This window comes from Elgaria multicarinata, chromosome 1, assembly GCF_023053635.1.
Source record: "Elgaria multicarinata webbii isolate HBS135686 ecotype San Diego chromosome 1, rElgMul1.1.pri, whole genome shotgun sequence".
In the NCBI taxonomy this organism is placed as follows: Eukaryota; Metazoa; Chordata; class Lepidosauria; order Squamata; family Anguidae; genus Elgaria; species Elgaria multicarinata.
This window is the reverse complement of record NC_086171.1, coordinates 122,015,510-122,029,164: the sequence shown is the minus strand read 5'-3', so window position 1 is coordinate 122,029,164 and position 13,655 is coordinate 122,015,510. Positions and strand designations below refer to the sequence as shown.

Sequence of the window (13,655 nt, the reverse complement as noted above, 5' to 3'; positions counted from 1 at the left end):
AGTGCAAATAAAAACATTTTATTTAATGAATTTATTTAAATATGTAATCAATTTTGCTATACAGAAAAAACTTCGGAAAGGACAAAGATACAATACTACCATAAAACAAAAGGTGACAAGTTGGGGCTGCTTCACAGATTACGTTTCTTAAGTGTATACATAAGAATATGCCTAAATGTACTGTGTGAAACAGAGAAGTGTGTTTTATAAGCTCTGTCAAGTGGACACTGTTACAAACTCTGGTAGGGTACAGAATGGCCTTTTCTCTTTGTGTGATTTGAAATAATGCTTTCCATAAGTCTACTTCATAATATGTGTTTTAAGCATCGCCACACCGATACCTTTGATCCTGTAAGCCAGCAAGTACTAATAAATACTACTGAATTATCAATAAATGGATGAATAACTAATGAACTCTACTAATACAGGGAAAACACCTCAAGTCAAGGTAAACGCAAAGAATGTTGCAGTGTATACCTTCATAATTAGCAAAATAGCATATCTTAAAACAAATAAATCTTTTCAAAACACCTACTCGTGCTCTTGTCTGGTTCAGCTCAAAGTTTATAGTTTCAATTTCATTCATTAGATGGTGATTCTGGGAAGTCAAAGATGAATTTTTTTCTCGGACTATATTCAGTTTGTCCCTTAGTAGCTCATTTTCTTCTTCCATGCTTTTATCAAAAGATAACGAGTAAGACTAGAAAACAGAATACAATATTTTTAACAAATATCAACCAATGTGAGCTGTTCATGTTACTATTTTTTATGATCAACAATATCATCAGGTCCAATTCCATAGGAGTATTATATACAAACTGCCAGAAACAGCCAAACAAAAGTTCATTAACTCTTGAATATTTACTTTGTTCCTGGGTTTCCTTGGTGAATCCTTCTTATGCCAAGACATTCTATTCACAGTAGTAAGAGATGAAGAATTTTGTAATTCACTAGGATCAACAAGATCTTCCATCGTTAAAATCTCAAGCTCACCATCATGAATACTGACGTCAGAATTATGTGAATTAGTACTAGGAGAAAAGAAAAGAAAAAATAAACACTTTCCTTTGATTTTTTTTCAACAACTCTTCTGAGACAAATTACATCAATATTAGGATAGTACATGCACGTACCTGTAAAGCTCTTCGCCCAAGTCTTGTAAATATCTTTCTGTATTCTTAAGCTTACTCCTTAATGCCATAACATTTGCAAGCACATCTTCCTCATCCTTGTGGTGATCATGAAAAGCCCATAAGTTAGGTTCCATTGATATTATACATCAGTCTAATGTAAAAGGTAACTACAAAAGCAATATTAATAAGCAATTTTCACTCTTTGAAGTAAAATACTCTTTAAAATCACAGATAAAATCATTTTATTTTAAATGTTTGCTTTCCCTTATGAACCAATGCAGATGTAATGCTGGCCTCTTCGGCCATGGCTAGACCAGGCCTATATGATTTGGTTTGATTTATTACATTTATATACCCCCCATAGCCGAAGCTCTCTGGATGGTTTAGAAAAGTTAAAAACAGTGAGCATTAAAAAGTATACAAAATTTAAAACCATCAAAAACATAAATAGTATAAAAACAACGGACCATCCAGGCATCATCTTTGTGCATCCAAATGGCACACAGGGGATTCTGGGAGCAGGCAGGAATGACCCCTCCATTTGCCCGGGATAATCATTAGGTCTAGCTAAGGCCTTAGAATGTGCTTCCTTGTTTCCATTATCCCTTCCTACCATTGGTAATAGTCAACACAAACTAGGTTCCCTTAGGACTATTGTTTGCAAATAATTTTCAAATGATGGTTACCATCTCGATTTAAAAAGAAACTGTGGTTTGTCTTAAGTTCATACATAATGCAAAACCATGGTTTACATTGTGAATTGAATGAGTGGGGTACATTTTATTGATTGATTGGATTTGTACCCTGCCTTTCAACCAATAAAAATGGGACTCAAGGCAGCTAACTTAATAACAATAATAATAATAATAATGCAATGCATTAATATACAATAAAAACACAGCAATAACAGAATAAAAACAGCACCCAACCCAACAGACCCACTTATATGCCAAAGGCCTTCTTGAATAAAACAGCCTTTGCCTGCCATCAGAAGGACAGAAGAGAAGGAGCAAACCTAGTCTCTCTTGGCAGGGAGTTCCATAGCCTAAGAGTGGCCATCACGCATGCCCTCTCTCACATCACCACCAAATGTGCCTTTGAAGGTGACAATATTAATAGAAGGGACTCTTCTAAAGATCTTAAAATATGGCAGCTTTGTATGGGAGAAGGCAGTCTTTCAGGTAGGCCCTGTATAGGGCTTTATTAACCAGCTCTTTGAATTGTGCTCAGAAGAAGACTGGTAGCCACTGAAGCTGTTGTAGCAATGGAGTCACATGCTCCCTGTAATTCATCCAGTTTAACAGTCTGGCTGCAGTATTCTGGAACAGATGAAGTTTCTGAACAATTTTCAAAGGCAGCCCTACACAGAGTGCATTACAGTAGTCTAAATGGGATGAAACTAGGGAATGCAGCAGAGCTCTATAAACTAGAGCAGTTTCAGTGGACCTTTCATAGTTTGCCAGGTCAATGTTAAGTTAAAAGCGCTTATTTTTCATTACAATATACATACTTGTGTGGGTGTATGTGTACACACACACCTCTGCATCTCTGCAGTGGTGTGATTGAAGCCCAGAGCAGCAGCCTCTGTGAAATGGGTACTCTGGGCCAACATGAACTTTATTATTATTTAATTTATTTCTTGCAGCACATTAATGTGCTCTGGCAGATAGAATGGAATTGCTGGCTTACACAAATCAGAAGATGGCATGAGATCAGGGCTTGTTATTCCAGGATGATAGATGTGTACACAGACCTTTCAAAACATATTAAATACCTTGAGCTTATCTTCTGTTCACTTAACTGATTTTTATAGATTTGATTTATTAGGCAACTTGGTGCCTTCCAGATGATTTAAATTATAGCTCTCATAACCCCCAACCATTAGCTACTCTGTCTGGGGCAGATCAGATTTCATCTATAATACTTCTATACCTAACTGCTGAAGCTCCCTGAGCAGTTCACAAAAATTAGCCCAAAACATCAGGAGGGCACTAGGCTATAAACAGATCCACACATACATGACTTGAGCCAGACCCAATATTGTCTTCTACAGGCACAGAGTAAACAAACTCTTCCCACTGGAGCACCTGCTCACCATTTCTCTTCCGAAACGAAGCTCTGTTGTAACCTTTACTAATAGTAAACTACTATCCGCCCATATAATCTCACCTTTCCGCTTCAGGGTCATCCTGGTCTGTCACAGCTGGGAGCATCTTCCAAGGAACCGCCTCGGCAGCGCGGGTTCCAGGCCAGAGGGCTTCACGTTGCTTAGCAACACTACATCTCTCTCTCTCTCTCTCTCTCTCTCTCTCCCCTCCACCCCCCCTTCCCTAGGCCGTTTGGTCCCAGAATGAATAAGCCACGACTATGCTTGAGGTCCAACCATCCCTCCCCGTCTTTTAACACAATTAATTTCTGCTGGGGGAGAAAAATAATGAACTAGGAGCTGGACTCAACTCCCAAGGGAAACCCTTTTTCCCAGAGGAAAAGCAAGCGCTTACTCACCCTTTTTTCCTTACCCTCTGAGGAAATATCTCTGTAATTTCCCCCGGCATTAACCCTTCCGCACTCGGAATCGTGGCCCTCGGGGCGATCCGTCTTCCCTGCGTTCGAACTGCGCGGGCCCTTCGGCAAGAGAGCCCGTGAGTGGCGGAGGAGAAGGAGACGGTTCAAGAGAAGCGGTCGCCTAGCCGCTAGTTGCTAGTCCTCGTCTCTCGGGAATCGTAGTTTTCCCTGGCTCATCCTTCCCGCTTCCCGCTCCTGTTTTCAACGAGCTGCGGACTACACTTCCCACAGTGCCTTGCAAACCGACACTCTTGAGGCGCCTCCTATCACCTTAGAGATAAAGCTATGTTTAAAAAAAAAAAAAGCGAGAGAGGCCCTTTTGCTCCCCCTACTCCTCCCTTCGTTGATTCAACCCCAACCCTCCTCCGTACGCTGTGCATTGTGGGTACGCACCCGCCCTTCGCTCAGCGCCGGAGGCGAACAGGAGCGAGAGAAGCAGCGTGGGCAGCCTGCGACGGAATTTCCCGCTTCCTGGGCTGTGGGGACGCGGCCGGGATGGCGACGGGGCTCGGGCGGTGCCTGCTGGCTTCCCTCTCGCTGTTAGTGCTGCTGCCACCGCCTGGCGCTTCGGGCTTCGCTACCGCCCTCGACAGCGACTTCACTTTCACGCTGCCCGCCGGCCGCAAGGAGTGCTTCTTCCAGCCCATGCAGAAAGAGGCCTCGCTGGAGATCGAGTATCAGGTGAGGAAGGGGGTGCCGCTGGGTCTCCACGACCGGTGTGAAGGCCTGGTGACGTTGCCCTTCTCAGGTCCTCGGCTTGATAATAGCCGGTTAGGAGCTCACGTGCGAATGGGTCATACCCAATGTTAGGATTTACGTAGAGTAGACCCATCGGGATGAATGGGACTTAAGTTAGACTATCAGCGGATGCAACACTGTGTGTTCACCCGTGCCCAACTTGCAGTTCAATGCCCGGAATCCAAGAGCAATTTAGCAGAATGAAGTGGTAAAACTTCTCCTGTGTTGCATTGTATTACTTTCGGCTACAAATGAGAGTATTCCGACACATACGGGAAACATACACACACCTACCTACATATACGACAGAGGAGAATCTGGCTTTTCTGACCTTCCTTCCCATATTTGGAACTCTAGAGTGTAACCCTGTGTCTGCTTACTCGGAAGTGAGTCCTACTGTCCCCAAATGGGGCTTACTGCCAGGTGAGTGTGCATAGGATTGCAGCCTACCTTTTGTGTTTTTATGGTCTAGTAGAGCTAGCAATGCCTGGGCAGGAAGAGAAACAGCCATATACTGTTTGCAGTTGCCCTGGTTAAAACAGCTGGATTAATTTATTTACTGTTGTACTGATATATTAGAGTGGCTACTTTAAGAAGTGAGTGATGTGCTGGTGACTCTGGCCCGCACTTCCACTAAAGGTGACAGTATACCTAGGCCACGTGGCAGAAACTCTGTCTTGATAATGCAGAGAAAAAGTATGATGGATTGCAGGTACTGTTTTTGCCATCTTCCATCTGCCTCTGCTTTGGGTTAGCATATAAGTACCAAATTGAATGTTTGAAAAGATACGCTTGGGTTCACTTTCATCTTATTGACTGCAGGATCAGAACTTTAGTGTGCAGTTCTAAAGAACCAGACAGAAAGCAATGAGAGTAGACCTTCTCTCTAGCTTGAGGAAGAGTGACAGTTCATATTTACAGAGCAAACAGGCTACTGAGATGTCAATGAAAGTCTGGGTCAAACTGGTTTTAGGAGCTTGATTTGACAAAGTGAGATAACAGAAAAGCCACGTAAGCTAAAGATGTTGAAACTGATGACAAAAAAATCTAAATGAGAATAAGGCGGAAATGGACACTTAACGCTCTAGTTGCATGGAACCAACTGCCACAAAACCAACTTATTTGCATATGTTGCTGTTACTCTGTTCTGTAGCATTTTTTGTGGAGTTTGCTCTATGGACATAGGAACAATAAATGAATTAAGGGAGCAATCCTACATCCCCTAGACAGCATCTGGGGGGACGTAGGATTGTTCAGTTTCCTGGCACCAAGCTCGTAGATAGGGCTCCAAGCTGGGAGCCAGGAAACCGTGTTCCCTCCCCCTCGTAACCAGCATGGAGAGAACAGTACAGGCTACCTCCCTGCGCTTGAAAAATGGACTGCGAAGATTAGGAAACGGAGCCAACCCTGGGGGTGGAGAGTAGAAGAGCCTGGAAAGTAGAGACCTAAAATTTCCGGAAATTTTGAAGCCATGGTAAAAAACTGTTTCCCCCGAAAAACATGAACATTTTCAGAAAAATTGAAATAATGCAATATTAGCATTTTTTACAGATTGAAAGTCACTTTGTTACTTTAGCAACATAAAGGGTAATTATGTCCAAGTTGGTTTGGCATAAAATTATTAAATTTGGTATATTAAAAGTATAGTGTATTCAAACAATTATTACAAATTTAATTTACTTTTTATTTTATTTTTTACTTTTTTTGGTAACAAATGGAGCTACAAGCTCCTGAACTATTAAGAACAACTGAACTGTAAGGAACCTCTTTGGTTTTCCCAGTTTATGAGGAGCAGGCAAAAAACAATTTAAAAAAACAACAGAAGAAACCACCACTATTAGTAACAAAGAAAATTACTGTGTTAAGACATAAGGCATCCATTCCCATAAAAAGAACTGAGAAAAGGGGGGACGAAGATTCAGTGAATATGCATGAAATTAAATCAGACTAATTTTCTGAGCTATAGCTATCAGTTTCAGTCTCTACTTCAGTGGCAGTGCCCCCTAGAGGCAGAAATGCATCTTGCATTTGAGAGTTGTAATCTCAGTTTGCAACCTAGGACTTGCTTGTCCTTGGTGCACTGAAATTGTAATAATCTGATACTGTACATAGTTTTTAGAAATCATTTGGAGAAGTAAATATCTGAACACCTTGTCTTAAACATTTTATTCATCATGCTAAAATAAAACATTCCATAATCTGTTTTTTCTTCATTTCCCCCCCAATTTTTTAAAAAATCCCCAAAAAAGGCTTCAGAAAAAACCTGTTTTTTTCTGAATTTTTCCTGGTTTTTTTCTGGGCCTTCACATCTCTACTGGAAAGATGGGTCTATGAGATATCCCCAGTTGTCCTCAGCCTCCTTCCATCCCTGAAGCCTCTGCTACATGGGTGAAATCACCTGTCTAGCTAAAATATAAAGGAGGAGACATGTTCGGAGGCTTATGGCAGATCTGATAGGATTGCGCCCCAACTCCTAATTTGTGCATGCATTTGGTTTTATTTGCTTTTGCTCCATTAGCTTTTTGGTCATCATATCTTCCAACTTCTTCATTTTTGCAATCTTAAAAGGTAAATTTACAAAATTGAATCTAGGGACTGTGTTAAATGCCATAGTTGCTAGTTGCAAGAATAGGTTTTCTGTACACTAATGGATATTTCTTGTAACACCTCACCAATGAATGTAGCCATTGTTTATTTATTTTATTTATTTATTACATTTATATACTGCCCCACAGCCGAAGCTCTCTGAGTGGTTCACAAAAGTTAAAACAGTAAACATTAAAAAGTATACAAAATTTAAAAACCACCAGAGACATAAAAAACAGTATAAAAACAACAGTATCCATTTAAAAACAACAGTTCTGGGGTCCATTAGAAAACAAACTAAGCATTGTTAAATGTTGTTAAATGCCTGGGAGAAGAGAAAAGTCTTGACCTGGCGCCTGAAAGAGAACAGTGTTGGAGCCAGGTGAGCCTCGTCAGGGAGATCATTCCACAGTCGGGGGGTCATCACCAAAAAGGCCCTCTCCCTTGTTGCCATCCTCCTCAGTAATGTGGATGATTATGAATGCTGGAATACCAAGTGCTGTTTTTAGCAGTTTCCTTGAATCCAAATTTATCTGTTATTTAATGCAGTGAATAAATTTAAATGTCTTGAAATGTTATTGCCATCTGTATCTATACTTCTCCCAAAAGCTACAATATAAAATAGGAATTCTAGAGATCTTCAAACTGAAATTTCAATCTGCTGTTTGTTGTCTCCCTAGGTTCTAGATGGAGCAGGTTTAGATGTGGATTTTCATCTGATATCACCAAAACATGAAACCCTTGTTTTTGAACAGAGAAAATCAGATGGAGTCCACACGTAAGTTTAAGAATGACCTTATTCAGACTTGACTAAATCATTTTTAAGATGACTCTCTTAAATGCCAAACTAAAAGGCTTGTATCCTGAGAACCATGAAAAGGAAGCTCACAGGAGGGGACTTTCTAATCTCCTACACCCCTGAAAAGCCTCCTGATTGTTGTGGAACCTCCTGAAAAGTGTGAAATGAGGCGCAGGGGAGAGGGCTGGTGGCAAGAGGAAACCATCCAAAGTCCGTCCTTATGTATGTCAAGTGTTTTAGGCATATAGCTACAAACTATCATAAAAGAGAGCTTGGAAAACAATCTACATGCTGCATGTTAAAGCATAATGTCTTGTGTTCACAGAGTGGAGACAGAGGATGGTGATTACATGTTCTGCTTTGACAATACATTCAGCACTTTGTCAGAGAAGGTGATTTTCTTTGAACTGATCTTAGATAACATGGGAGATGAAGAACAAGAAGACTGGAAGAACTATATAACTGGTACAGATCTTCTGGATATGAAGTTAGAAGATATTCTGGTAAGTATATAACCAGCCTTTAATTTTTGTGTGTGGAATGTGTGGCTCCCTACCCTTAGAATTAACTTGCTCTGCCTTTGGATCACGATTGCACAGCAAGCAAGACAGTGCTATAGAGGCTGCCCAGCTATCTCTAGTTACCTTGAAATGAGGGCAGGTATAGAACAGTGAAGGCTAACCTGTGTTGATGATGTAGAGTGGCCAGAGCAAGGATGACAAAAGGACTGTCCTTGATGGAGGGCATGCTGCTTGTTACTCTGGGTGAATAATTACTTTAGATTTCTAGGCAACATCAGGTTTATAATGCATGTGTGACCAAATACCTGAATTTTTTCTATGCCTCCTAGTGTATTTGGCTTGTGTGGTGTGGAGACTGACCTGTAGCATATCAAGGCAGCAATAGCTAGTGAGGTAGCGGCCTGGGCCCCAAGTTGGAAGAGCAACAATAGACTAGTATTGTTGGGGCTTGGCTGGAGGGTAAGGATTGCTAATTGTAAGGTAAGGCTTCTTCCATCACCCCTGGAGAACTGTTTGACCCTTACAAATCTGTGGCTAACCCAAAACATGCCAAGGGTGGGTGGTTTGTGGGCAGAGTTCTGGGAGTACATAAAGAACAGGATTCTTTTTATTGAAACGTTAGTTGACTTGGAGATATGAATGGAGCATTTGGAGCAAAAATAGAGCACTAATCTCAGCTTCAGGACTATGTAACTAAGAGAAGCATGAAGGAGATAACTCTTCTCAGTTGGAAGCTTTGGAGCTAGGAACAATGACTTCTAGGAAGAAAGGGTGGAGCAGGGACCAACAGTGTCAACACTATGAATATTCTAAGATTAGTCTACACTCTGTTGAATATGGGCCTCTTTAGAGAACTTATCATTCTGAAACAAGTATTTTGTTCTTTACTAGGAATCTGTCAACAGTGTGAAGTCTAGACTAAGCAAAAGCATCCACATCCAGGCCTTCCTCAAAGCATTTGAAGCTCGTGATAGAAACATACAAGAAAGCAACTTTGACAGGGTAAACTTTTGGTCCATGGTCAATCTGGCTGTAATGGTTGTGGTGTCAGCTGTTCAGGTTTACATGTTGAAGAGTCTTTTTGAAGATAAAAGGAAAAATAGAACTTAATACCCTAGAGTCATAAGAGCAACAAACAAGGGAAAACGCAATACACTGCTACTGAAAAGGAGATGGATGATACTTCCCAGCTTGTTTTGAATAGTTATTCACATGTGACTTTTTAATGTGAGCAGAATGCCTTTCTTTGCTCCAAAAAATTGCAGTCAGACAGTTTTTAGACTTGGTGCATAACTTAATGCTTGTCTGAATCTCCTAGGTCATCGATCTTGCACAAAATACTAGAGCAAACTCAGATTTTTAATATTTGCCGTATTTGTATATACATGTCTTAACCACTGTTAGCCTAAATGTAAGATTTTTATGAAGACAGCAAAGAACCATATATTTATGAACTAAAGATCTGTAGTCAGTATTTCATCTTATCCAACTTGGAGATTTTGGTTAACAGGAGGATTTGCCCTGGGCAAGCTATTATGTTATTTAGTCAACTGGTTTTACTGGGTATAAGACAACACTGTTGTTACTTATTTGTACCAAGAAAGTGATTCAACAAATGAACTAGCATCTAAAATTCTTGCTTCTGGACTGTCTGTTATTTTGTGAATGAAGTATTCTCTTGATATCAGTATGTTAAAAAACATAACAAGGTCAAGGGTCTAAGCCCTATAAAGCAGAATTTTTACTGGTACAACAGTATCAGCTACTATTTTCCAAACTAGGGAGCTAATATACCAAATCTGAATCAGGATATTATTATTATTATTGCAGTTGATCATTTATTGAAAACTGCAAAAATACAGGCTCAAGGTTGTATGTTTGATCAGGCACCATCTTCAGTTATGTACTGAAAACAAAATTTTACCCTGGCTTATTTATGTAACCTCTTAACTTTGCAAGTGCCTGGATCATGGGGACAGTTGTGTTTACACTTTGTCAGTGGACTTTTATTATTAGCAATTTAGTCTGTTGGCTTTCTTGAATCTTCATTAGTAAAATGTCATACAAATTAATAGATAATTTAAGTTGTTATATGCATCTGTGTGCTTTAAACTAGCTTTAAGGCCACAGTGCCATCCCATCACTATACCGCAAGGCATAGCATTTGGAAGTATAGTTATCTGAGCATGGTGAGAATTTGGATAATACTCCAGAGAGAGAGCTGCAGTTCTCTGGGTTGGTAGTGGGGAAGAAAATGCAGCATGTAGTCCTGTTACATTTCTGTCCATGAAAATGAGTCATTGCAAATAAAACTATCATTGAAATATGAGCTTTAATATTGTATGGTGGAAGTATACCTACTTTCTTGACCTTAGACATGTGTGCATGTGATGTAAGTCTGCATTTTTAATATTTGTTTGCAATACTGTGTTGACACAAGCACACCAAGTAGCTGAACTTATGACTTCTTGCTAAAGGGTTTATAATGACTTCTAGAGTAAGATTTTACTTGAACCCTTAGCTTGACCTCTAACTTACTGATTTTTAAAACATACTTCACAATGCTAGTTTGTTTTCCTTATGATTACTCTAAACCTAAAACGGGTATTTTGTGTGAAAAACACAAGCTAGAATTGTTCTTAAATTTGACTTTAAAACAGCACAAAGAAATGAACAGCGTGATCCTCAGAATGCTTACTTAGAAGCAAGTCCTATGAATCTCAATGGGACTTATACTCTAGTAAGAATGCTGAGGCTTGCAGCATCCCAACTTTGATTAAAGAAGTGAATCATTATTCACCAAAAACCTATACATGTTGTTCCCTTGGGGATGAGCTAGTGCACACACCCTCTATGCTTGGTTTGAATTCTGCGAGTAAACTCTGATTGTTTAATCCTGGATATGTCCCAAACCAATTCCTGAATGTGTAGGTGTTTAATCGTTATTTAGTATAATTGTTATACCATGCTGCTTCTATTATGAAAATCCTTTGTTTGAAGCTCTTCATAATTAACATTTTAATTGGAGGTGCTGAGATGGCCTACAGACCCTCATTCAATTTCTAGTGGACTGAATAGCCCATAACAGTGTGGGAGGAAAGGGTGCAGAAATCTCTTCCATTAGCAATATGCAATTTAATTTAACTTAAGTCATGTGAACACAAACCTGTTGGGTATTTTTAACTACTAGAAAAGTGCCATTTGCTAAAATAGCCAAGAACTAATCTAGACTTGAGAAACAGTAAGGGCTAAAAGGACAGATGTGTGAACATACAAGCATAATTTATGAGCAGCAAGCTAATACTTCACTGAAGCTACATTTGTAGTCTCTCTCTGTGTATATCATCTCACATCCATATGAATATTTTTACAGAATGATTGGTAGAACTGGGATGACTTAAGTGTGTCTTAAGACTGGTCTACAGGTGTCAGTTCTGAGTGTAGCAATAGGACTCCCAACCAAGATCCCTGAAAGATGGATGCAGCCATCTACTGAATACCAATGTTGTCAACAAATAAAAGGAAAGCCTGAAAGATGATTAAGTTTTTCTTATCTGTGAGGCAAAATACATACACAATACCATCTTCTGTAAATGTACACATATATGTGATGAGGAAAGAACTGGGTTTTTATTATAAAGGAAATCCAACTGAAATGAACATGCCGCTCCAATTGGGGTACTAGAGTTCAGAATGTGAATGGCCTCTTAGTTATATAGCATTGTTAATAAATGTTAACACATCCTTACTCAAAAGCTGTGATTAAGCCTTCTACCTCTGATGTTAGGCTATTACTTACTAACTAGTCTGTTCCTTGCCAGAGTTTACTTTTGGCTTCCAACAAAATAAATCCATAATTGTAGTTTATCAGACTTCTCAGACAGGTTTACTTACTATGGCACTCAAGGCTGCATTGTACAATTTAATAATGTTGAATAAAGCAAGTGAAAATGTAAAATGAATTTTTATATTAACAAAATAAAATAGTAAATGGCTAAACTTGTGGCTGTGAAATGGAGAAAGCTAATAAAGGAGTATTAAATCTCATGTGTATTTTTATTGATAAGCCTGCACAGTGATAGAAGTATATCTTTTGCTTTAGGAGCCTGGATAAGCCATGATCTTGTCGCTCTGGATCAGTGAGCAACTTACTCTGATTAACACATAGTCCCACCATTATTTTTTACAGAAGTTGCAGTAAGCATTTGTAAACTGCAGTAATGCCAGGACATTATCTGCAATGCTAATACATCCTCATTTAATCAGAATTGGAAATAACTAAGCAGTTTTATCAATCTAAAAGGCAAATACACAAGTTCTGCTTTATAAATCTCATAGAAAAATATACCTTATAGTACAATTCTATACATGTATGTTCAAAGTTAAGTCTCATTGAGTTTTGTGGGGCTTATTCCCAGGTAAGTGGGTAAAGGATTGCAGCCTTAGTGTCCAAATACTGCTGATCCCCCTACCCCAGAGTGCCATTAAAATAAAAGTTAACTCTTGATCCCTTGCTGCTGAGAACAATCAGCCCAATTCTGTTAAAATGGAAGGAGGGAGAACTGGCTTCATTCAAATTAAATATTGGGCCATGGAGTTTATAATAAATACTCTTTGCACATCACTCCTGTCTCTTTACCTTTATAAGTGGAATAAGTTGTCTTAAATGATTGTTAGTGCAAGAAGATAACCATTAGGGTGAATGCTTCTGATTGCATAAGTGCTGTGAAGAGTGTTCTTCCATCTAGCACTTGAACTTTTTCACCAAGTGTGATGACAATTATACTTTGTTTATATTACACATTCATACAGCTTAATTTACAGTAAACAAAACAAACAGGCAGTGGCTATATCTGGTACAAGGCATTCCAGCCATCTTAAAATAAGATTGGAGATGTAGTTGTTTTTAGCAGCCATAAAAAATCCTGGAGTTCCACAATTAGAAAGAAAAACACCTATAAATTATTGTTAAAACAAATCTTTTCATGTCAAAATAGAGAATTAGTTAATCAAAAAGAGGCTATAACAAGAAGTTTTATGCGTAAGTTATAGGTGGATATTTATGCATTGTGAGTATTTGGTAACAGGAAATTTCTTTGCCATAAAGTCTTTTCTTATTCAACCATTTCCTTTCTGTCTTTATTCTTGCTCAGTTCACATAGAGGACAATTGCTTCAATCCCTGAACCCCCCAAAGTAGGTTTTCAGAGGGCTCCCATTCTTTTGCCTGTAGAGGAAAGTCTAGCTCCAACCCTATAGGTGAAAGCTCAAATGGAAGAGTTTGGTAAAATGGGAGGGGTTAATTTTTTTTCCA

General features: G+C 39.2%; 2 protein-coding genes across 2 annotated transcripts in view; one reads left to right on the top strand and one right to left on the bottom strand.

Annotated features, from left to right (window-relative positions):
• CCDC18 (coiled-coil domain containing 18) overlaps positions 1-3,774 on the bottom strand; it is a 44,137-nt gene extending 40,363 nt beyond the window's left edge. The window contains exons 1-4 of the mRNA XM_063135869.1: positions 3,639-3,774; positions 1,134-1,300; positions 866-1,031; positions 532-700 (exon numbers count right to left, since the gene is read on the bottom strand). Coding sequence (XP_062991939.1) covers positions 532-700; positions 866-1,031; positions 1,134-1,267 — 469 coding nt within the window. The 5' untranslated portion in view covers positions 1,268-1,300; positions 3,639-3,774. The remainder of the gene's footprint in view (positions 1-531; positions 701-865; positions 1,032-1,133; positions 1,301-3,638) is intronic.
• Positions 3,775-4,105: 331 nt separating this feature from the next.
• On the top strand, positions 4,106-11,492 carry TMED5 (transmembrane p24 trafficking protein 5). The gene is made up of 4 exons (XM_063135847.1): positions 4,106-4,379; positions 7,703-7,800; positions 8,147-8,324; positions 9,234-11,492. The coding sequence occupies exons 1-4, from the start codon at positions 4,194-4,196 to the stop codon at positions 9,450-9,452; spliced, it is 681 nt and encodes a 226-aa protein (XP_062991917.1). The 5' UTR covers positions 4,106-4,193; the 3' UTR covers positions 9,453-11,492.
• Positions 11,493-13,655: the final 2,163 nt, after the last annotated feature.